The 25,636-nt window shown below is 35.7% G+C and overlaps 1 protein-coding gene across 1 annotated transcript in view; it reads left to right on the forward strand.

The window, feature by feature from the left end:
• OLA1 (Obg like ATPase 1) overlaps window positions 1-25,636 on the forward strand; it is a 96,551-nt gene that overhangs the window by 47,241 nt on the left and 23,674 nt on the right. Inside the window, exons 6-7 of the mRNA XM_050339741.1 lie at window positions 9,970-10,050; window positions 10,305-10,402. Of these exons, the coding sequence (XP_050195698.1) occupies window positions 9,970-10,050; window positions 10,305-10,402 (179 nt within the window). The remainder of the gene's footprint in view (window positions 1-9,969; window positions 10,051-10,304; window positions 10,403-25,636) is intronic.

The raw sequence follows: 25,636 nt of genomic DNA on the forward strand, positions 1-25,636 counted from the left end.
TGAAGTCACGTTGCTCTACCAGTTGTATTCTCAGTAACCGATGTTATACATGACCAGTCTCAGCTGACTGTCAACAACAGTGGAGGTTTCAAAGGAATTAAAGTCCTTTGTTTAATGGGAAGGGGTGGATGAACAGAGTGGGGAGGCACAAATTAATGCTCCCCTTGAGACAAAGGCTGCACACAGGAACTATAGTCAGTAGGGAATCTCTTCAGGAAAGTGCTTTGGGGCATAATGCCTGAGTCCTGCTGATCTTGGATCTTCTTGCTTGTCTTCCTTTGTGACTTGTATGTTTAAATTGTAAGGTAGACAGTAGGCCTTCATAAAATGGACATTTTTGATGGTAAAAGTCTGTGAAAGCTCTGCCTAGTTACTTTTCTTTTCCTGGTAAATCAATCCTTAGGTCCAGTTACACACCTTCCACAAATAGATTTGTGTGGCTGTAAGGCTGTAACAGCAATTCTTGAGCATTTCCAGCCACTACTGGGTTTATTTAGATGTTTAGCCACTGGGTTGTGAGGCACTCCTGTAGATTTTGCTTTGCCTCTTTAATGTTTTGTGTTGCAGAGAAGGCCTGTGGTTGCCTTCTATATGTTATACTGCAGGATTGACTGTGCAGTAGTGATTTGCAGGTCTAGGGGGAAACCGTATGGGATTGGTGAAAAAAGCAGTTTATGCCTCCTCTCTAAAGCAGGAGCTGAATGTTAGGAGTGTATTTTGGCTGTTTGATCACCCTGCACTTCCCAAATCCATTGCATTCTGCAGGTAGCTTGTTGGCCACAGAGAGAGTTCCCTGTCCAGCACAATCTGTAGTATTTCCATGTGGATTGCAGCTACTGTTCAAGGCTTCCTCTTTGCAGGGCCAAAAAATCATTAAGAGAAAGCATGGACTGGAATTAATACTTTTTTCCAAACAGATTGTTTTCAAAAAAAGGGAGGATGGGACAGGACTGGGAGAGAACTTCTCAGGATTTGCCTTTTGAAGGTATTTGCTGGTATAATACATAGCCACTGCAAATAGTCTGTTCTTACCATAGCAGAAGTGTGGAACAAACAGTTCTTGTCTGTGCTCTGAGTGTTCCCAGCTATTTTTCCTTTCAGGAAAACTAGGAGATTACAAGGAAAAACCCTTGGTATTCGTGGGTTGTTTTTGTTTTGTTTTTAAGGCACAATGTAAAAATGTTAGTCTCTTTTTTTACTGTTTTCTGCATAATCTTGGGAGCAATTTAAGTGAAGACACTTGAGAATTTTTAAAGAATTTTAAGTGGTTGAGAGTTGTAGAAGGTATTTGTCTTTTTTCATAAATGTAAATTGTCTGCTTTAGAGGATTCTCTTTATCAGTAAGCCTCCACAACTGTAACTGTAACTGAAATCTCCAAAAGGTTTAAGAGGAGAAAAATAGAAAGTTGACAGTGTGTGTCAGTTGACTGCACTTAAATCTGAGATTTGTATTTGATTGCTCGCCTTCTTGCATTATGTTATAACTTGTTAATTATAATTTTTCCTCCACCTAAGCCCACATTGCCTACAGTTGGTGAGTTCACCTTTGTGCAGTGACCTGGCTTAGCAGTTGAATAGTGTTAACTGTTCATCCTGTCTCTCAGAGAATTGATTTCTCAATCCCCTGTCAGCAGAAATAAAATAGCCAACGGTTGTTAAGGAACCATCAATGAAATAATTTAAAAGTTCTCCTTAAAAATCAATGGCACAATATGGTCCAAGATCAGCAACATGTAATGTTGGTATAAGCTTGGAATAGCTTCCTTTACACATATATTGTTGTCTGTTTTGTTTCCACTGCCTTCTTAGAAATGACTACCTGCTGTTACTAAGGGTACTAGTCTTTCAGATGTGATATACCTTTAAATATTATTTTGGCTATAACCTTCTAAAAAGGTATTGTAGAATAAAAATACGTCTGTTATTTGCATGTATTAGAACAGTGCATATATAATTTCAGAAAGCAATCAGAGTAATTTTGATTTTATATTTTAAATCTGTCTGGTGCCGGTATCTGCAGAGACATGAGGTAGATACTGAGTTTAACTTTATTATTAGTTTATTATTCATTTATCATTTTGGATAGCAGGAGATTTCAAAGTAAAATTCAAATATGTACGAATTTATAGATCAGAATGTGCAAATTCTAAAATCAGTTTAAAAAATGTATTTTATGAGATTGTTCAGTCATGAAGACAGAAGTATTTAAGTTAATATCATCTAATATAGTTAAGCGAACATTATTGCAGGATTTTCTTCCATTAACCTTCCAGCATGATTCCATTCTAGTCCTTAGAGACTGACCCTCTGCAAAAGATATTCCTACAGGTCTTTGTAAGTGCACGAAATCTTGAATTCCAGCACAGGATAATTTTTAGGCAGTGGTATTGTGATAGATACATCTGACCACAAGAATACTATTTATAGTTGAGTTGGTGCAGATTATTGATGTTAGTGATGTGAAGACAAAATTGTCAGGTCAGTATCAATGTCTGCAGTGTTTGAGCTTCCAGTTTTCAGTTGAAAGGTGGCTTTCACAGTAGGTCAGGATCAGTGTTCACTGCATTTGAACTTCCAGTGTTCAGCTGCACAGGGTGCTTCCACAAGTCCTGCGAGATATATAAATTCCACTGTTAAAGTCAGATTAGTTTTTCAAATCAAACACATTTTCTAAGAGCAAAAGTAATTGCCATTATGAAAAGAGCAGTTAGACTCCTTTTTAATGTAATGGTACCAGAATCATCTAGTGCATATTCAACTTAAAAGAAAGGCATCAAGCTTTGTTTTGTTACTGTGATGGATGATGAACTAATAATTGATACTTACACTCTGCCTATGCTCATTGTATTTTTCAGCATATATGTACTATGACGAGTAAATCAAAATCTTCCTAATTACATTTTAGGTAGCTTTAATCCCATAATTTCTCCTCCTTTACATTTAATGTCTTGGTCCTGTCCTGAAAATACAGTAACTGTTTGAAAGATATTTTTTTGTTCGTAATTTGTTTTTAAAATCACCAGTATGGTGTGGGAGATACTTCATGTACAGCAGAGAGCTGGTAGATTCAGTTTCTTATTATTACCAATATATACTGGATGAAAATCTTTCCTTTCTGCAATATGCTGATGAATGGGATGGTGCCAAGCAGAATTCGCTGACCTCGTGCTGCAAGCACTTGCCTGAGTTCTTACGGATGGATGAACTCTTATTTCCTCAAACTGATGATGTCAGTTGGGAATTTTCACCTTTCTTTCATTCCAAGTTGAAGATAAATACAGCAATGAATTGTATAATTTTTTTCCCAGTTTCTTTAGTCTCCTTTTGTGAGAAGAGGGTTTGAGAGGCCAGTTTCTTCCACTGGAGATGGAAAGAAAGGAGCAGCATACACGTACACTGTTGACATACTTTCTGCCGATGGCTTTTACAATTACTAACTTAAATCATAGGGAATCAAGAAAATATTTATATTCTTAATGCATGTAATTATGCCTAAAATCTTGAGTGGACCATTTACTGTGCTTAATGTGGTATTTAGAGGAAATTAAAGTTCATTCTGGAGAACATTTTGAATGTAGCAGGAAAATATTCATGGCAGATGTTTGTGAATTAATCAGTAGTAAAGCCTGACTTAAAAGTATATAATGTGTAAATACACGTTTGGATTCTTTTGGTATTATCAGTAGACAAAGAGAAACCAGTGCTTAAATACTTTCTGTCAAGGCTGATCTTTCCTGTGTAGATTTGACAAGTGGCTTAAAGTAATTACTTTCGTAAATAATGTTTGCCTGGGTATGTCTAGATCCAAGCCACTTGTGTACATTGTACATACATACGCCAAAATAACTCTGTGTATGAATAGTTGTATTTTCATTTGGCTTAATTCACGTTTACAACAAATGAATTCACATTTGTTTATTTGAAAATAAGCGTAAGTAAGAATACAGAATAAATGCAGTAAGAAAAATATAGTGAAACTGTACAGAAGATGTTTCATTTTGCTTTTCAGTGTGATTTCCCTGTTCTGAATTTCTGAACTGCTAGAAATAATCACTTGTAGATAGACTGCTTTCTGTATTCTTGCCTGCTTTTTTCTTTGAGAAGCAACAAGTGACTGTGTCATTTTATTTATAATGCCATAGAGCCCAGAAGGATGACCCACACAGGAGAATTTGGGGATTATTGACATAAATTACATGGTCTGGAATGCCTGTAGGATGTTTTGGGTGAAAGTACTTGTGGTTTCATAAACATTATTGGCATCTAACTCTAAGTAATCTTATATCATGTGCAGCTTGTACAGGCTCTGTTAAAAGGCATTAAATAGAAGAAAGGATAATACACTTGTCCTAAATCCATTACTTCTCCTATTGTATTTTTATTAAAGTCAGTGAGCAAGGGAATTGTAAGAGATTAGACATTGTTTTGTACCACAGAGGAGCTCATTGTCACTCCGCTTGATGCAGTACCTGGCTTGTTCTCTTTCCTGTGCCCAGCTGCTACAGCTTATTTAAGCACTTAACACCATGGAAAAACATGATCCAGCCTTTTCTTTAAACTGCAAAATTTGTCTTAATTGTCCTTTAAAATACTGTTGTTTCTAAACAGTATTTTTAAAATAAATTGTTACTTTGTCACTTCAGCCTCTCACTTTTAAATCACCAGAAAGCCTCCAGGAAAAGCAGAGAGCCAAGCCTAAACTCGATGGAACTGAAGAGATTTCCAAGGAAAACTGTGAATGGAGGGACTGTGGGCACAGTGCACACCGTACACCTCATGCTAACAAGGACGATTTTGTGTACTCAGTAAAAGGCTCTTGGTGCAGCACAGTTCTACCAGCTATGAGTACCTCAAATAGCATTTTTCTCCATCTGCATCTGAAAAACCATCATATGAATTTTGAAGGCCAGATGGAATACTCATTATTATCTGTTTTGATCTCTTGCATATCCCAGTTTATTTCTTACAGTCATGGTGAAAATAGAATGTATCTCTTAGGGGAAAAATTAACCTCTATTTAAATATTTTTGGGCTAGAGATAAATTACTTCAACTTACATAAGCTATACCAGTGATTAATTATCTTTACTGTTTAGAAATAAGACAGCTTTAGTCTGTATTTGTCAAGCTTCAACATTCAGTCTAGTGCTAGTGTGAAAAACCCTGTACTATGGGAGTTTTTTGTTAATTATACATGTATATAAAATGCAATAAGTATAAAAGCATAGGATTTAAGAACACTAAGTCTTCATGTATAAGCAGTTTTTCAAAACCTCTTATTCTTCTCCTCCAGTTTTTCAGTATTTCAGGAGAGAGAAGTGTGGAATTATTCCCATTGGACATTAACCTGTTCTTATACTCAAAGATTCTATCAGTTCACCCTCCAGGCTTCTCAGTCACTCTACCAAGAGAGAAGTCCTCTACCTGGTAAATAATATATCCACCCTCCCTTGTCCCGCACCCAGCAAGTGCATGGACTTCAATGTATTGTACTGAACAGCATTGTTTGCTTTCGCTAAGTTGATGTGGCAATTCTGGTCACCACACACAGTTCACATTGTTAGAATTTCCTGTTCTCAGAATCTGTGTATCCTTTTTGCCCACTGAAAGATGATAACTAGAGAAATGCAAAGTTTGTTCGGAGCCACACTGGAAACGCATTAATTGGATTTTCTGTTTACAGTTACAGGTGGTGAGGTGGTGTTGACTCCATTCAGTGTATGCAGAGGTTTATTAATTAAATACCTTACCACTGCACCCGGTTCCTTAGGGAAGTCATCGTATGTTAATTATATGCTATCACCTTTAATATGGGTATGCTATGCTGTTGAACTTTGGTGTGAAAAGAAGAGTTAGCCAAGAGCTACAGGTAATGTTTTAGGTACACCTTATAGCTTTTCCAGGCAGCAGAGCAGTAGAAATTATAAATTTTTAGGCCATTGAAAGACTTTAATAAAAAGTATTTAACTGCTTTTGAAGCTTTTATTGGGAGAAGGTAAGTTATTACATCTTGGAAGTTTTGAAGGGAATGAATAATGTGCTGAGAAACAATCCATACTTCCCTTGATGGGGGAAAAAGCCTACTGTACTCACTCTTTGTAGTAGTGGAGACTTTTGCACTGCCTGCAGGATCACAGAGAATTCACTTGCACTTTGAAGTGTGAAGTGATAATCCTCACAACTGCTTACTTCTTTATTAAATTTGCGGAAGTTAATTACATGCCCTGCTAATTTACAACAAAAAAATCACAATTCTCTGATGCCAAGTAGGCAAGTGAGTTTTCCAAGCTTCAGTTTAGTCCCTCATGCTGTAAGAGGAATTTGGCATTGGCACACATTATTACTATCATTCATCCAGAAAGTTTATTAATGTATGCACATTTTTCAACACGGTAGTGTCTCATGAGCATGTCTTAGTAAATCTGCTATATGCAATTTACATGTATTTCATTGTTTTATACTGCTGGACTTCCTGTTAAAGTCCTGCTTAGCATTTTTGGGTTGACTACTTGTGACCTTTGGAAAATGAATGCAGGACAACATAAATTAAAATTACTGTATTGCATATGTCTAAATATTCTAAGTAATCACATGTGCTAAATATAATGCCATGAATATAGTCAGAAATTAACTGATTTTTAAAATAATGATATTTGATATTCATGAAGTTTGCTGTATTCCATATGCCTTGATATCTGTAAGTAAATTGCATTTAGGAGGGTTTTTTGGCAGCTTTTTGAATGCTGCTTGTTGTAATGTTGGTAGCTTAGAAACAACAAGAGTACCCCTCTCATCAAACAAGGCAAAGTGGATCATTCTGCTGGTGACAGATTGACCTCGAAGTGTGCAACTAGGGAGGCCAGATCTAATGAAACAAAGTGGATCATTGCTCTGTATTGTGTTATTAAGCATCTTGAAGTTAACTAGAGTAGTGATTAAATGTGTTTAAATGACTGTTACAGTGATAGTGAATATAAAAAGGTTGGTTCGTACTTTTTCACCAGTCCTAAATAGAAACAACCAATAAAACTAAAAATGATGCTACATGAGATATAACCTGAAAATGTGGGGTTTTGCATGTTTGTTCAGAGTATTGGGGCAGCTGAGTGAAAAAGAAGTATGTGGAAATATCTGCCTTTCTTCATATTGTCATTTGTTGTTTAACAATTTCTCATTAAGGAATCACATTAAGTCTCATTTAAATGGGACACCACCAACGAGGCAGGGGAATCTGAGTTCATCTGTCCCATTTTTAGGTTTCTGGACTGTTCTGCGTGGTGTGACTGCTGCCCAGATAGTACCATCGGATAAATCTTTGTGTCTCACTGCTTTGTCAGCTTCATACATAAATACTGTACTTGCTTACAAGTTTCCATCCTTTCATCTAAAGAAAATTTTCTAATACTTTGTCATCTTCTCTGTAAAACTGAAAGAAAACTGGCAAGTATACAGCTGCTGGTTCCCCCCAGCAAATGCAGTTGTTGGTCTGCCTTCCCCATGGAAATTGTCCATATAATTATTCTTTGTAACAACAGTTGCAAAGAGCATCAAATCAGGTACCTACATGAGAACTTAGAAAAATTAGGTCAGTGCCAAAATGGGTTTAGATGTGTCACTGTAGGTAGCAGGTGAATGTGGAAGACAGGTTTTGGTTGGCAGCTCTGTGCTTAGATATGCTTTAGAAAGGCCAAACTTTATTTCCTGTGTCAATGCTAGAAATTTTCTAGAGGTTCTGTGTTATACAGCTCCCTTAACACTGTGATTAGAAAACACTTAATTTCTGCTTAAGCCTGAAAGTTTGGCTTTGATAACTTATGTGATAGTGGGGTTTTTTCTGTCAATTTTTTATCAACTCCAATTTATATGTAGTAATGCATTGCTATTGGGAGGAAACTGTAATGCTGAAAGCCATGTGGTAGGTGCCTACAGAATTAGTTTAAAACCCAAAATAATGTGTAACCAGAATTCCTTCACTGCTGAACAGGAATCTTGGGGGTTGTGTTGATTTTTATATGTCTATTTAAAGAGAAGCTGAAGATAAAGATCTTAAATGAAAAGTACTTACTGGTAGAATTGCTTCCCTTATCTTGTTTATACTGATTAATTAAAAAATAAAAAGCACATAGGGTTAAAGATAAGATGGTACCACTGTTTTCTTCTTTATGTGTAATCTTGTTGCATGTCTCTACATAAGCTGTTCTGGCCACTCATCATAGTAACCAGCTGGGCCATTTCACCTGCTGGAGCCATTAAAGAGGACTCTCTCCCCCTAGATTAATCCCCTCCGACATTAGTTTTTTGCTCTGACAACTGGAGCAGGCATTCAGAATTTGCAGGTGGCCAGTGTGACGCACATAATTGCCTACAATTTTAGGCAATGAATAAAAATGGTCTACATTACTTGTCAAAGGTTGTATATGCAGTGCCAAGTGAGATCTATGGGAAGCCTTTTAGGGTTTAAAGAACAGTTAATAGCAAAGCTGCACAGTGCTTTTTTAATCATAATGCATTTGTAATATAGCACTTTGATCTTCTCCTTGTAGGAAATGGTGTTATATTAGCCACTTTTAAACATTTATGAGTGAAATTCAGTTATAGGAGAGTAAAAGTGATTATTCTTAGGCAGAACATGTTAGATTTCATTAAAAGTTTTAGCTTGCCCCTTCCTTGTTAAAATCTGTGGGGAGTCCTGTTCCTGGAGGGTTTCAAATCAGGATCTGAAGATTTAGAAGAGCTTTTTCTTTTTTTTTTCCCCCTCCACTAAAGCTACTGCAAGACTAGAAAAGATGGTTGTAAATACTGATGTTATTTGTGGTTGTTTATAAATGTACTTCAACCACATAGCATTAAGTGCAAAAAATGTTGTGTGCTCAACAGTTTAGGGAATGTTTCCTTGTATTTTAAAGATCTTAATGCTCAGTCGCCTCAATTACAACTTTAAAAAATGCATTATTTAAAGCATGATCATAAATTATCTACAACAAAAAATAGGCGACTCTAAAATGTACTACTCCTAGAAGAGCCAAGTTTGACCTTTCAGACCCAAGAGCCTTTTATTAACACCTGCCTGTAAGGAGAACCGTGCCACACGCAGCTTTCGGATTCACGACCACAAAACTGATGAGGAAAGGCTTGAAGGGTTCAGTTTGTGTCACTTGCTGTTTGCCGTTTCCATTTCACAGATGATTAATCTTTCTGTGAAGAAAGGCCAGAGAAACAAAGCACATTGGGCTCTTCCTGCAGTTACTCCTTCTGAATGCACACTAGCTTGCTAACTAAAAGGCCTTTAGATTTCCTGCCGAGAGAGATGTTCTGAAAGTGAATGCAGCTGGTTGGAGGTCACCAGTGCAAGGCTCTTGCCATTGTGTAATGGAGGCTTTGGCAGGTTTCATTTTGGGGGGGGAGGGAGAAGGTGTTGGCGAAAAATTAATGTGGAATAAAAAGGGCTTTGGCCATTTGAATTAATTTCTTGAGGGTGGATCATCAATAATAGGCTCCATTTCTTTTGCTCACAATTCGAAGGGGGGAAAAAAAGATATTTGTTGTGTTTTGTCCCACCCATTCCCTTTTCTTAATGGCATGTTTATATTGTACGTGGTCTCTCCCGCTGGATGCTGAAATGTCGCGTCTTACTGAGTTTGAAAAGCAATCTAAAATGTACTGATTTCTACATATATTGTATGAGCTGTGCTTATTTTTATGGTGGCAAGAGATGATACTTGAGTATTGTGTATTTAACTTCCTAATTGTGGGATTTGTATGGTTTTAATAATCCATATTGCTCTTTAGTGACTTTCAAAGCAGCAGTTTGTGTTTTTCTGGGAGAGTAAAAACTTGTTTCTAAAAAGTATTATCTAATTTTTAATTTGTGTATATGTTTTGAATTTTAATGCATACATGCCTTTTTTATGGGAGAGAATAGTCTGATATCCAGCTGAGTTTTTGACTTTTTTTTCTTGATCCTGTGTAGGATGTAATGTGCAAAATCAAGACATGGGTAATAGATGAAAAGAAAGCTGTCCGCTTCTATCATGATTGGAATGACAAAGAGGTAGGTTATAAATATTATCCCATGAATTGACTTCTAATTTTGCTACCTGTTACTGCCTTTTTTAAAGGTGGTTGGTTTTTTTTTTAAGATTTTATAATGTTAAATCAGCCGATTCTGTTTTTATCTGTGATTTATATATTACACTTGAATTCTGTAGCCTTCTCAGACATGCCGTGAGGAAAATGATGATAAAATTAATTCATGTTGGTATAACCTGTTTTTAAAAAATTCTCCTCCTATATTTTCACTTCCAGATTGATGTTTTGAACAAACATTTGTTTTTTACTTCAAAACCGATGATCTACTTGGTTAATCTCTCTGAAAAAGACTACATTAGAAAGAAAAACAAGTGGTGAGTGTGTACAGGTTAAATGTCTGAATTTGTTTATATTTCACATTTTTCAATGGTCAGTAATTCCTCATGCATTTAGATCACCAAGGATATTAATTAAAATAACGATATAAACTAATCTTACGCTTCTGTTACTTGTTATGCTCACACTGATATGCTGCTTGAGTACAATGTATATGGTGAAGCCTTGACTGAAACTGCAGAAAGGAATATGCTTTCCTTCCTTCTGTTTTTACATGAATCCCTTAACTATGAAGAAAATAGGTTTGATTTGGAAGTACTGATTTAAATAGACATGTGGTTTTATCATGTTATATAATGCTGATTGTCTGAACAACGTATTTTTCATTCCAGAGGAATGAATTGAATGCCAGAAGACTAAAACTATGTGTGTTGCACAGAAATCTTTCAAACTGTGGCAAAATTGCACATTTTAACAGTATCTTCATTTTGCAGTTGGATTCCTGGCTTTCTTGCCACTACTTGAACATTGCTTATGGTTTACAGGCCTCTTTTGATGGGCTTTAATGCCATGAACAGCTCAGGTTTTAGTCAAGTATTCCTGACATCAATATTGTGACTCAAGGACATGATGGTTACAAAATCAGTCTATCAGATATTCAGTGAACTGGATGAAGATCCAGTCCTAACATGGTAGACATATGTTGGGAATCCGCTGTTGGGAAGTACAACATTTAGCGTGTTGTTGGAAGCTCTAGATAGGATAAATATTTGATTTATTGAGGAGGGAACAGATTATGTAGTTAGTATATGATTAAAAAAATCTACAGCAGTGTATTTAGTTTAAAAAAACCTAATCATACGGCAAATATTTTCTTAAAATTCAGAATTTTAAACACTGTACTTGTGGGATACTTTGAAGATGTATAAATGTATGTTTGTGAACAGATATATGCATGTAACTCATCCAAACAAATCAAAAGTATCTAAAGCGGAATATCTGAATTCTCCTAAAGTATACCCTCTGTTTCTCCCTGTACTTCATTAAGTACTTAGATGCACATGGTTTCAATTTTCCATTAAAAATTCTCATTTCCATATGATATCAAAGAGTGAGAAGGCTTTAAACTGAAAAATAAACATTCATAGACTGGAAGCCAAAACAATAATTAATGTCAGATGGTTAACTCCAATAAATCATTAGAATAAATTCTGTGAAATTACTGCAACTAAAACTGTCCTTTTGATACTACAAGACATTTTGTGTTAGTATTAAAGAACAAAATTTAACGTATTTTAATAGCAACCCTCTCAGCCCCGAAGACAGACTTTGGAACAGACTCTTTTACCAATATAATAATGTAAACTCTTCATATTTGGCCAAATTTTATAATTTAAAACTAATTTGTTCCGTCTTTAAATGTTTTTTTGGGTAGGACAATTTAAAATAAGAAGTGGTTCTACCCAGGAAGTTTCTAAAATCAGGATAGTCATGTTTGCTCTGTTATTGTCAGGTGATATTTTTTTCAAAGTACAAACACTGAGGTTTCCTAAGGTTCGCTGTAACAGTACAGACGTGAAAGTTTATGTGGAAATGGATGAGTCGGTTTCCCTGTCCAAAAAAGGATCCTCACACCTGTATTTGGATGATTACAGGTAGAGCTCACTGGCTCTAATTGTACAGTAAATACCATTTCCCAGACCCTAATGGTAGCCAGACTACTTAGGCGACGCCAGTCTGTGATTTAGCTGTCGCCAGTCACCCCATGTTTTTTGTGAGACTAGTCATGATGATGACATAGTTAAACCCAACTGAAAGCAAATCTTCAGATAAATTGCAATTTTTAATTTGTAAAAAATCAGAGGTTTGAGTTAAGGAGTCATATAATGAACAGTTTAACTGTTTCTATTACAATTAATTATTTAGTTTTTAAAAAGTATACCCAGATCTCGTGGATGTGAGTGTAATTGTAGCTGAAAGATCAAAGCCAGGGTATCTGAGTGATGTTCCAGAAGAGAATTTACCACATAGCCATTTTCAGTACAGTTTCTGCCTCCTGCTGTTCCTATTTTCCCTCAAGCTAGCCATTGACTACCCCCTGTGCATCCCTGCTCGTAAAAAATGATTGAGGAAGTATTTGTCATGTATTTATGAGTGGGAAACATTGTGTGATAGGGAAAGGCATCTACTAGAACCAGAAAGATTGCCATTTCCTTTCCTTCATCCACTCTGCCACAGCTTTAAATCCTCTGTTTATGCAACATAGCTTTTATATTTAAGAGCAGAATAAATGTTTTCTATGAAGGATGCTAACGGTAGGCTTCTGTCATTTGTGTGGTGCAAGCAGATGTAAATGATTAGAATATATTTTACTCCTAGATGCCACTTTGTGATTTTTGTTATTATATTGAGAGGTAGAGATTCATATTTGAAATGCAAACCACATTTACACTAGTAATTCGTCTCAAATAATTTATTTCTGAGCTTAATTCATAATATTACTTTAACAAAAGTAAGGTTAATGCAGGAAATGCTCTGCTGTAAAATGTTTTCATCGACTTTTGCAACTATGAAAGTGTTTAAAATGGCAAAGGAGAGCAGAGGAGTTTTTCATTGTGGGTGGAGAGAAAAACTAAAATTGTCTTTGTTTCACTGGGTCACTCTTTCAGAATTAATGAACATTTTAATTGTTGGTTAAAACAAACTTACATTTAAGTGCCAACATGTTATTTTTCAATCCAAGAAAAGAAGAAAAACACTGTGAAAGATAGGACTATTGTGTGTTTGAGTAGGTGTATTGACCTTTTGAAAGATGTAAAAACTGGAATGGCTCCAAGCAGTTACTTGCTGGTTTTAACAATGTAGAATTAGTCATTCAGTTGATTTATGATTAAGACCTAGCCCCTGAAGAGAAGCTGACATGGCAGCTGTGTTAGTCTCACTTATGTTATGATCAGATGACAGTAATCTTGATTTTTCTGGGGGAATCCACTGAAACCATTCTTAATACATATTGCTGTGCTCTAAATGAATACTCAAACCTTTCTTTTAATAATTCCTAATGTTTTTTATGTGGATCTAGTAGCTCAACATGGTATACATGTATTTTAGTTTTACCATGAAAGAGTTCTAGATAAACCTATTAATTATCAGTTAGAACTGGTTTCTGAGTCACGGGATGTCGCATAAATCCAGGATATCAGATTTATCAGCCCTTCATCTAATTAAAGGTTTACATTTTAGTCTTGCTTAAGAGGGTACTTTTAGTGGTTCATAATATGGATTCCAATTATGAAATATATCGAGCTAATTATTGCGAAAATATAGTGGACCATGCTTAGCATCCTGTTTGGTTTGGTATGTTGGACTTACTCTTTGCAGCGAGAACCAGGAATACTACATGTGTCAAAACTGCATAAACTGATGTTTTGACTCAACTTCTCAGGTCTAGTCAAATGGATTTTATCATCCTATGCCTAGACTGTAATTCAAAGAGCCGATTATGCTGCTAATGATTTTCTAGTATTTCTAGCATTGCAACTACATTGTCTGAGACTTGATATGGATTTTTGAACATTGCTTTCTTTAATATAATTCAGATTTGTTGAATATCCAAATGTATGTTAACGTTATTTTTAAGGGATTTTTTCTCAAAATGTTTTGGTAGACAATCTGTTAAATAATTAGGGTGTTGATGGGATAGGGAAGTTAGTATCTTACTCCTGTGTATTTAGAAAAGCGGTATACATATCATAGTAAATAAAAGTTTCCCCATTAATTGTTACAGCATTTTTAATGTTCTTAAGCTAGAAGAGGCGTAATTAGATCGGATGAAAGGTCTATATTTTCTAGTATTATGTTTCTGACAGGCCACTAACAGATGTCCAGGGAAGATTATAGGAACAGATTAAGCAAACAGAGTGTATGCGTCCAGCTTCTTGCAATCTGTTATTGTAGAACTGACTAAACCAGGTATGATATATTTGTGGTTAATACTTTTTGACTGATTTTTATTCTATAAATCTAACCATTGACCTTTTGAACCCAAGTATACTTTTTGGCATCTCAATATCCTGGAGCAGGGACTTCCACAACTTAACTATGTGCTATATGGAGAAGTACTTCCTTATGCTTGTTTTGGATCTGCCACATCATAATTTCATTTGATGCTCCTTAGATCTTGTAGTATGTGAGTGAATAATCCTTTTCTATTCATCTTTTTCATATTGCTTCAGATGTTCCGAATATTAAAAAAAAAAATGGAGGGGTGGGAAAATCTGACATGAAGAAAGAAATATCAAGGGTCAAGTACAAGGAATACTCAATAGGTTTGAGTATGAATTAATCTGCTTCACTTGGTCCTTCACTTTTAAACTAGTTAGGAAAGAAAGTTATTATCTAGTAATGAATGGACACTTGCAGTTCTCAGCTGTATTTCTGTGGGTATGGATCTTTAGGCAGAGACATTTTATTCTTATAAATATATTTTAGAATGTATTTATAGAAATTTTAAAATCATAATTGTAAGTTGTAATGCCATCATGTATTGAGATGTTTTCTTGACATAGCTGCTTAATGATTTTAAGGTTGTCTTTTATGCTGACAGATTTGGAAAATACTTTAAAAAAAAACCAACACGTTACACTTCTTGTTCCTACCTTACAACTGAAATGGATTTTTAAAAATAATAGGAGGTGATTTATGTTTTCTGTGTATAAATAGAGTTTTGCATACGCAAGTTGAGAAGTCAGATACTCAAAGTTAACTAGATCCAGAATTTAGGCATCCTGCTGCATCTTTACTGCCTGACTGAGAGAGAGTATCTTACAGCTCAGGTTGTTTTAACATAGAGAATTGCATATGTTTTGCATAGAGCACTTACCTAGTATAGTAGGGGATAGTGCTTGTTGTTTGCTTAATAAACAGTTATTCTTTATTATTTCTTATACAAACTAATTAATGACTACAAATCAATTAACCATCCATCAACCAAACGGCAGTCTGTTTTCTTTCCAGCACTGTTGCCTGACATTGCCAATTGACTTCTTGTAGTCTTCTGTCTTACCAATTCTAGTGACTTTTCATTTAGTTGTTCTGTCTATCCCAGATGCTTTTCCCCATCCTTTCCCTTGCTGATGTGTTCTCTGTGGGTCTTTGCCAGATTCCACCTCCCTCTCCTTTGATTTCATCCCCTTCTTGCTGGCTTAGTTCCAGTCCAGTCCTCTGGTCTGGATGATTGCTTTCACCAGACTTCCTGCTTTGCTTTGCTTTCTTTTGCCTGCCCCTTTGGAGTCCCCAGTCCGTTTGAATGTGAATACATATTGTTTGGGTAATAGCAGGTGTTGGGGACATGTCTTTAAGCATGGAAAGATGGGTCCCTGCTCTCAGCTTCAGTGTGTAATCTTATCCCAGACACAAAAGCACCTTCCAGGAGTCCAGCTTCACTACAGTGTTCATCTTTTGCCAAAGTGTGATGGTTTATCTCTGATAGCAAATTTACTCCATGCCGAATGTAAAGTCTTGACTCCTAAGTATTAGGAAAGTATAATTGTTCAAATGTAAAGTTTCTGTATGTTTTAAAAGTGGACAAGGCTGTATGGAGAAGCTGTTTACAAAAATTCTTGTCCATCTGATTACAATATGGCACTACTAAATAGCTAAAGTGTAGGTTGTGAAGTCAGGAAATAAAGCCTCAGTGACTTACTTGGGATATATTGAGTCTTGAACTGGTAAAAAGAGGGGTGGTTGTGGTAGAGGGGAACCTTCTGGTTTTTGGGAGGACCTGTCCCGGGCAGATAAAGGTAGCATCACATTATGGTTAAAACTCCTGAAAGGCTGCAGACTGTAGAGAGCAGGGTGACCAGAGTAATGAAGAGCAGTTTCTCCAGTATTCTGAGTGACACATGGCAGCCCAGCACACCAGAGCACCAAACACCAGCTCACCACAGCCATAACCCACAGAGCCTCTTGTGTGCTCTGATTATACTCTCAGAGTAACGCAGAAGAACTGTGTATTAACACTTCATAGCAGTAAGGCTGTGCTGAGTGAAAGCAGCTACAAGTAACTTTTCAACTTCATTGCCGTGTGTATGATTCCTGTCTTACCAGCTGCATGTCATCCAAACCTCCCTTTGAACAATTCAGCATTGCTTACTATCTTCTCTGCCTTTTCTTCTTCTCTCTCCAGATGGTCTTCTCGGCATTTTTAATTTTGTTTTTGGCTGTCATCACCATAATTTCTGAGCTGTTTATATGCAATCCTGTGGGTTCTGTTGTAATATTCAAGAACTGCAGCTATGAGTTTGGATGCTCCACCAGTTGTATAGTTGGTTTGTGTAGTTTTATGAATTGCTACCTGATAACGGTACTTTTTTTTAATTTGACATGGCAGTTGAGGAATGAAGTAATTTTGTGTGATATTTTATTTAGACACTTGGATTTTCATAGGCAAAATCTAAAGTAGTAGATGCTAACTTGCAACAAGCCAAATCTTAACTACTTACAAAGTTATCCAAAGCTGTGCAGGGTAAAAAGGGCATCTTTATTTGTATATACTGGCTGAACACTTTAGAAGCTTTGTTTCTTCCTGATCTTCACTGAAATTGGGACTTTTCAATAAATATTTCTGTCACCTTTATAAATATGCATGCTACTGAAGGTGAAGAGTACTAAATGAGAGAAGAATAATGTTGCACTAGGTTTAAAATCAATTATTTACACAACTTGGATTCATCCAGTGTATAGATTACATGAACAGCAAGGAGAGGGACCTCCAAAAGAAAATGGTATGTGGTAACATTGTCCAAGACAATGGTGTGAATTCTGTTGCAAAATCATCACAATGTGACGTGTTTCTGACTCTGGGTGCATAATGAGGTACAACATCCTTTCTGAACGTCAGTCTTCTTTTAAACTGGAGAATGCTTAAACTGCTAAGAAGCAGACCTGAGATGCAGAGACGTCTCTTGAGTATAGATTTTGTTACTGTGTAGTGGATATGCAGAAAGCAGAGGCGAATAAATAACTGCTCCTCCTTCTTCCCAGTATGCTGTGTGAAGAGCTTACTTTGCACTGTCGAGACATTTGTGCTTCATGCCTCAGTGTTCTTTACTATGTCCCTAAAAGTCTTGTTGCTGGTAAAATTGTAGACAATAATTTTTGGGAAATGTTCTTCACTTTAAAATCAAGTTACCCAATAAAAATATTGATATTGTTTAGCAATTGCATATTTTTTTCTGGGATGGTATCAGTGGCTTATCTCCTGAATGATATTTGCAAAGACACCATGTGTTCTGTCAGTCCTCTTTCTCAAAGGCCTTCCCAATGTGCACAGGGTCATTTAAGTGTGTGCTGTATGTAGTTGTGGTCCCTCACTGAACAGTGCTGTCACAGCCTTAGCTGGCTAATCACTGCTTCCCTTATTTATTGTAGGTTAGGTCGCATTTTTGACAATGTACAGTTTTCTATGGCTTTACTATGTTACTTTTACCGGCAACTAAATGAGTTTGGGGATTTTCAGTAGCTTGATATGTTTTTTAATACTCTTAAGTGAGATTTTTAGCTTCAGAGTGTCTCATCTTGCTTTTTACATCCTATGTTCTTAGATCCAGACTGGTTTATATTTAGTAGAATAGGCATTTCTCTTTCATAGTACTCTGAGCCAGTGATGTCCTAAACACAGAAAGGAAAAAATGAAGGAGAAAACAGGGCTTTAGTCACTTGTCTGTATTACAGAATGGAAGAAAAGGGAAGGGCAAGCAGCTTAAGTACCCAGCTTTTGTACTGAGGACCTGATTGTGTAATTGGGTTGCTTGTCCTGAGCATCATCTACACAACCTAATCGACAGGTCCTCAGGAGTTTTTGGAGTAGAGTAGCTATTAACACCATATCAGTGCTGTCATCTCTCTACCATATTCTCTTAGATGCAGATTTGAAACCCTACTTCCACTGGTAAATAGTTCAGTAGGGAATGTCACTCTTACACATTTTAGAGTAAAGCAGTTTGACTGTGCATGTAAGGCTGTAGATGTTTGGGTCAAAATCCCTTTCACATTTGAAGATCCTGATGAGAAACATCACTAGTAATGAAAAAGTAAACCACTTTGTTTCTGTACTCTTTTGGGTTGTTGTGTGTTACAAGCACAACCACCTTCACTGCAGTGATTTTTGGTTCTAATGATATTGATGAAATAATGAAAATAAAGTAGGGTGAAATGGTCTCCTCAATTAAATTTCCCAGGGATTAAGCTTATTCTTTGATTGAAAATGAGTGTCTAAATCTACCAGGAGAAGACTGAGCTTTGTTCTGCTGCATTTTTCTGTTTATTGTTGATTTACAAAAATATTTTGTGATGCACAGTACGAAGGTCCAGTTATACTTCTTTCATTGCAGATAAAATGCTGTCTGATAATATGCTGTAACTGTTTCTGCATCTTTGAATGTTGGGAATTTTGGGAGAGAAAGAGGGCTAGAAACTGATCTACATATGCTATGGTTTCACTTATGAGCTCAAAGAATAACTGGACTTTGACCCATTAATGAGCAGGTCTTATTGTGGAAAGTAGGATTCGGTTATTTTTAATAATGGGAGTTTTTGTCTTTTTTGCTTTAGAAATAAAATAATAGAGATTTTTGCAAGAGATTTTTCTTCTTTTTAGTAAAGGTTTATTCTTAAATTATTGATCTTAAGTTATTTATTACTGATCAATTTATTAAACCCTGTGCCTTTCAGAATGAATGAGCATTGTTACCCTGTCTTTGTCAACTAGACAATATAGGAACAGAAGTTGTGCATGGTCCTTAAGACAAATAAATTTCTCTTTCAGATCAAGGGGGAAATAGATAATATGGGCATGTTTCCCCAGCTTTTAACATCTGTTGGGTTGCTATTATATCTGACATGGCATTTAAAAGCCAGCAGTTGTTTTTGGGGGGGTGCTGATGAGAATCTGGAAGATGGAGAGGAAGGCTGTGCAATGACGTTAGAGAGGTGGGTGGCTGTGGTCTCTCTTGGTGTGATGGAGCAATGTGAGTAGCTCCTCCTCTGTGTTAGGATCTGATACCTCCTTGCTGACTGTAGCTGGTGGGTTCTGAGAGGAAATTTTAGAGGTTTTTTTTAAAGCAAAACCCCTATGATGATATAATCTCATTAAAAAATAACAAGAGAGTATTACTTGTATTTCTTTTGCGTTTTTGGATTTGGCATTGCAGTCAGCGTTGCTATAGTGCTGTCTCTTAAACAATGTCCAAATTTGTAAATATCTTTCTTTACATAATGTGTTACCCAGTATTGGTCTATCTGATTTGCAAAGGATCTGTATATACCTCTAAAATTCTGCTTATTGAATTTGTCTGGATCACTTCTTGAGACATTTCTTGCTATCACATGCTACAAAATTGTGTTAATATTGTTGGGTTCTCATAGTTGAAGTTTATTTTATTTCATCTACCATTCTTCCTCTCACTGCAATTGATATTTGAGATATTTATAGGAAGTGGGAAAAATACTCATCTTGAAATTGTTCTTTGTGAATGATCTGAAACATCTCTGTTCTTTGGGGGAATGTGTTACAGAACATTGTTCTGTTTTCTATAAATAAGGTCTACAGGGGAACATCATTTATTATAAATGGAAAAATAATGTTTAAGAAAGATGATTCTTTTATACAGTTGGAAATATAGGCTGCTATGGCTTTGGCACCCATCTTTTAGGTTTACTTTTATTCTAAGTGAATTCTTTGATTCACAATTGACAGACACATTTCTCATTGATGATTATTTTGAAAATCTGACGCATTTTTTTAAAATTAGTTTTCCTTTTAATTTTATGGTTATTTACAGTTCATTTTTTTTGTATTAAGTATGTGGAAATATGTTTTCATTTAACTGCTCGTGCTTCTCAAGAAATGTATCTTACCTTCTAAAGTTTTGGCAGAGTATTTTATTTTCACAACTTGAGTTCCTTCTAATGACTAATACTGATGACCTATGCTTAGATGTTGATAGTCACTAGTTTTACAATGGATAGAACCATGTATACTTGCCTTGAAACCAGGAATAGATGCATCCTCATGTTTAAATTGCAGAGGAAAGTTTGTACATTATATATGTTTAATGGAAGAACTGTCAGATGAGACATGGATATCTTATTATCCTTTATTAGCAGTGCTTGAGCTTAATTATTGTTAATCTGAAGAGAAGTTAAATAGAATAATGTTTGGGATTTACTTTTCTCTGACGTTAGTTTCTAAAGCCTGAAGAGAGATTTAGAAGATAAATACTTTAAAGACAGTTAAGTGCATGTGCTGGTTTTGTACTTCATTGACTTGGACAATGAGAATGCATTAATCAGATTCATTGTATATCGAGCCTCACTCTTGTTCTCATGCATTGGCACAGTAGGACGTTTCTGAAGTGAAAATGTATTTAAATCCAAATGGCTTATATTAAAAAAAAAAAAAAAAAAGAAAATCTTACACCTAATACATTGAAAACCTGTACAATGTTGTCAATCTAAAACATGTGATGGTACTTCCAGCTTATGTTTTATTTCAGAGGCTCATTAAATCCATACCTGTTTTTTATTTAATAAAACCTTTATGTGCCAGTATATTCAGATTAATGAACTGTGCATGTGTGTTCAGTTTCCCATTGGATTTTAAGAAATTATTATTATTACTGTTATTTAAAAAATAATGGAGGGTAAATGTTTGTCTTTAGCTCCCTCTATCTGCCTGTCTTCTCTTTGTGAACTAATGCTTTTTCATAACTTCATCCATCAGATAGATTGGAATCAGCAGATAAGATGTCTGCAAGTATTTTGTATAGGCATTTGGTAAAATAAATAAATAAGTAAAAATATGGTCAAGAGGCGTGGAGGACTACTAAGGAATTTAGTTCTCAAGCTTAAAAACAAGGTTAATGAATTTGTGTTCAGATAGTATCTTGCTGAAGTACATTTCCATTTCAGTCAGAGTCTAATTTCTGTACCAGGCTTTCCATAAAGACACAGCTATATGATCGAAGTATACTAAACAGAAACATAGGTTTAGCTGCCTGTCTTGCAGTAGTGTTTGGTGTCTTATAGCCTTTTGTTTCTGATTTCTAGTTGTGTTAGTACCCTATTGACACAGAAGGTAACTAGATTGTTCTATTAGTGATTTCTGACAAACAGAAATTATTTGATATGCTAAAGCTATTTCTGACAGAAGATAGAAAGTTTTGACAAACATGCATGGCACAGCAAGTGTCCAATTCTAAAGAGCAAAATAAATGCAAACCACCATTATGGGGAACACAAACAGCCTGAAAGCAAGTTATCAGTAAGCAAATAATTGTTGAACTGTTATGAATGGAATAGGATGTTGAAATAGGGCATGATTGGCTGATGTTACATATGTCCTTGATTACCTTCCTTGTGCTTTTATCCTAATAAGTGACATTCTTTGTATTCCCTTGGATGGCTAGACAGTCTGACACTGAAGAAGAATAAATATTGCATGTGGTACACATTAAGCTGTCATCTAGGACAGCATTTATAAAAAGTAACTAGAAAAATTCATAAGAAATTCTGCAGTGCTACAGTTTCCTGGCTCCAGTCATAATTGTCAAAGTTCTTGACACATTCAGGTCTTCTGAAATGATTTCGGTTTACTGCTACTTGCTGTATGAATAATTATTAAGGATTCATTTTTTCTGATGATGCAGACTGTTAATGTTCTCAAAATGATGCATTTTCATTAAAGACCATGTAGTAATAAAAAAAAAAAAAGATGTGGTATATCTAGCTAGTTCTCTTGCAGAAGTCAGAACTAGAAGATGCATAGGTATAAAATAAAATTAATTCATAAAATTAAAGAGCTCTCTTTCAAATACTCTCTTTGAATCTTGGTGGAAAATCCATTATGAGCTCATGCTTTGTTAAAATTATTCTAATTTGGAAATAGACCTTTTTGTGTAAAATATCAGCCTTCTGTTTTTCTTCTCTGACTTGAAATTAAGACTCAAAAGCAACATAGCAGGATATCATCATCTCTGCAAGGGCAGTGGAGAAAAACCCTTTTGAACTATCTAAGCTGATGAGTTAGTGTTTGAAGGGTAATTATTTTAATCTTTAATTTCAAGAAGAGGGAAATCTAGTAGTTTTATTCTTGATACCCTTAAATCTCTGACTTTCTTGTGATGGGTTGTGCATTGACCAAGGAATATTCAGTGACTCCTTTGTCCTTCCTTTGTCTGTTAGTCTGTTGACTAGTATAATACCATGATACTTTCTGGAGTTTGACACAAAATTTCACAATAAATACTTTAAAGGATTCTCACAATTCTGTCACTGACCATGTCATTGGAACTGTATACTGTATTCATGGTATTATCTGGTTTTGCTGCATGTGAAAATACAGCCTTCTTCCATTATTGTTTAATTCATGTGATTGTTTTTTTTTTATTATGTTACTGAATTCAGAATATCCCATAAGAAAAAAGAAAAAAAAAGCCTGTTACCACTTCATCAAATTACTTGAGGACTAACATAATTTTATAGGTGACATTGTGCTTATTCTCATCCCTCTTCCAAGAAGCCTATAACTTACAAGGTCTCATTGTGAGTAGCTTGGAATGGGAAGATAGGACCATTGGCTCTTTCATAAATTTGCATCAAATGTTAATTGAAAAGTCTTAGAAGAGGTCTTAGAACAGGGTTGGAAAAAAAATCTGTATTCATGGGAACAGATAAAGCTGAAACACCTGTTTAGGTTGAAAAAAGTTTTCTCCAAGTATAACACTGCTCAAATGTTACAGGTAACTGTTAACTCTGTGGACCACTACAGAGCACAAAATATTTGCCCAACTGGTAAATTGAACTGTAAGTCCCACTGTGGGAAATTGCTTTGCTGTGCTCCAAACAGCAGTTATCTTAGTAATTGTACCTGAATTCTTTTGTGGCTAATAGACAGTTGATGTTCTTCTTACCAGGATAGAATTAGTTTATTGCAATATTATTAATTGTAAAAATTTCAGGTAAGGTGTGTTCATGTAGTTTAAGATGGGCTGAGTATGATTTTTAATTGGTGCTCTGAGAGCACAGCGTTTTGAGTTGAGAATGTGCATAACCCCGCATTTCACATTCTAAACCGGCACTCGCAACAAGGAGCTTATCAGAGCAAATTGTCTAGTCCATCCCCTTCCTCACTCAAAACCTAATGACCCTTTATCATCATGGTTTAGATTGCTGGACACAGATGTGAGAAAATACAAGTAATCTACAGGTAACTACAGTAGCTGCACTGATGTTCTCAGAGAACTGACTGCTGGGAAGATAAAAAGCTTCCCACAGAGCCTGTGACTTTCCAGCAGCAAAGCACATCATGAGCTCATACATGAAGTTTTATTTGCTGAAGATTCACAATAAGATGCATTAGGACATTCAGCAGGGTCCCTTCTTAGATGAGCACAAGAATTCAGTGGGGTTGTTAGTTGATGCGCTAGTGCATGGCTTCACACTAAAACTAGAAAGTCCAGCAATACCAATAATGTTTCTTTTTGAGAACATCACAAACTACAGCTATATATGACATTAATGTTAACCTAACTTGTTCCTTGATAGTAAGTGATCTAATGTCATTGGACTCTTTTTCTTGTTATGGAAAGTATTCAGGTGTGAAGCAAATGTTTGTTAGGAAAAGGAACTGCTGGCTGTTGAAATAGTTAGCGGTACATTCTAGATAGGAAGGTAGACGTAAAGTCCTATATGAAAAGATGTATGATTAATTACTGTATTTTTTACTTAGCATTTTTTCTTGTAATCATAAAGTAGATCTAAAAATATTTGTGCTTGGATATTTTACCAAGGAATGGGAAGGAAATAAAATATTTTTCAGATAAATTTCACATACCTTAAGGTTAATAAGGTAATGATCTGTTTACTATTTTTTAAATATTTTTGTAATCCAAGAAGCTGCTGTAATACAGTTTTTAGTGATTCAGTAAGGTTGAAATGTATCTATTAAACCATATGGGAATGATTAATGTGAATCAGTCTGTCTGCACTTTCATTCTCTTCTAAGTAACTTAAGTATTAAGTAAGTTACTTATGTAGAAAAAATGAATTTGGATGCTGAAATGCCTTTTTTTTTTTTTTAAACCCCTGGTTTTTCAATCATCTGTAAGTTTGGGGTTTGTGAGGAGAGAGATAACATGGCATGAGAGGTACAGGTCCTCCAGAAATGGTGATCCGCAGAGGGTGGTGTTTAATATTGACAGCAATAAGCATTACAGTGGTGGTTGTTACAGAAAATGGTAATCCTTCGAAAAGCCTAAAACCCAAGCCAAAGAAAACCTGTGAACAGCCTCCTCCCACCCAGAAAGAAAAAAATTATAAATCCCACAAATAACATCCCCCCTCCTTTGGTAGTGGGAACAAGACAAACTTATGTCTGTTTTTTAATTGAAGTCCTTCCACCCTCAAGGCTTCTGTGTTCTGTGGTTGATCCTGGGGAGTTGCTCCATTGGCAGTTGCTGCTGTCGGTGGCAAACCTTTGAGCAAGAGGGCTGGCTGTGTGAGGCTGTGCTTCTCAAACTAAGCCTGTGACCAGAGCAGCAGTCTCCTTAATTTTCTGTTCTATTGTTGATCCTTCATGAGCGAAAACTACAAGACACTTTGAACACAATCTGTTCTTTGCTCATCACTGCCACTTACCCCTCTTCTACTTTTTTACCCATTTCCAGCTTATACCAACCTAAATGGTAATAAGCAGAACTCCTTATTGCAGAACCTAACAGACGTGCTCTAAGAAATTATTTTCAGTGATTACAACTATCTTTTGGTTCACAGTAAAGACATGCAGAAATATTTTCTCTTTTTCAATAGCAAATAGGAGCTTCAGGAAAAGAGATATATATTCCCTTGTTCTATTTCTTCTTCTGATTCAGGGAGACAAAAGAAGTAAAGGGGTATACATACTGTAAGAATGATTCCCCCCTTTTTAAATCTTTAATTAATTATAATGAAATCCATGTACAAGTTGCAGAAAACATTTGATGTATCTTTTTTATGATACATGCTGTGTTTCGTATTCTGTAGTGGCTTTAATTCTCAACTACAGTAGACATACAGAAAACCAGAAAAAACGTTGACTGTTACAAAGTTTTGTTTGAGCTTTTTAAACTGAGTGATTAGCAGAAATAATGACCCTGTCAGCCTTAATCACATTAAAATGTGGTTAACATCATTTAATTTTTTCCACTTAATATGCGAAAATTTCCAGTAGATTT

Source organism: Myiozetetes cayanensis, unplaced genomic scaffold (assembly GCF_022539395.1).
Source record: "Myiozetetes cayanensis isolate MyiCay16 unplaced genomic scaffold, myiCay2020 scf9, whole genome shotgun sequence".
Classification (NCBI taxonomy): Eukaryota; Metazoa; Chordata; class Aves; order Passeriformes; family Tyrannidae; genus Myiozetetes; species Myiozetetes cayanensis.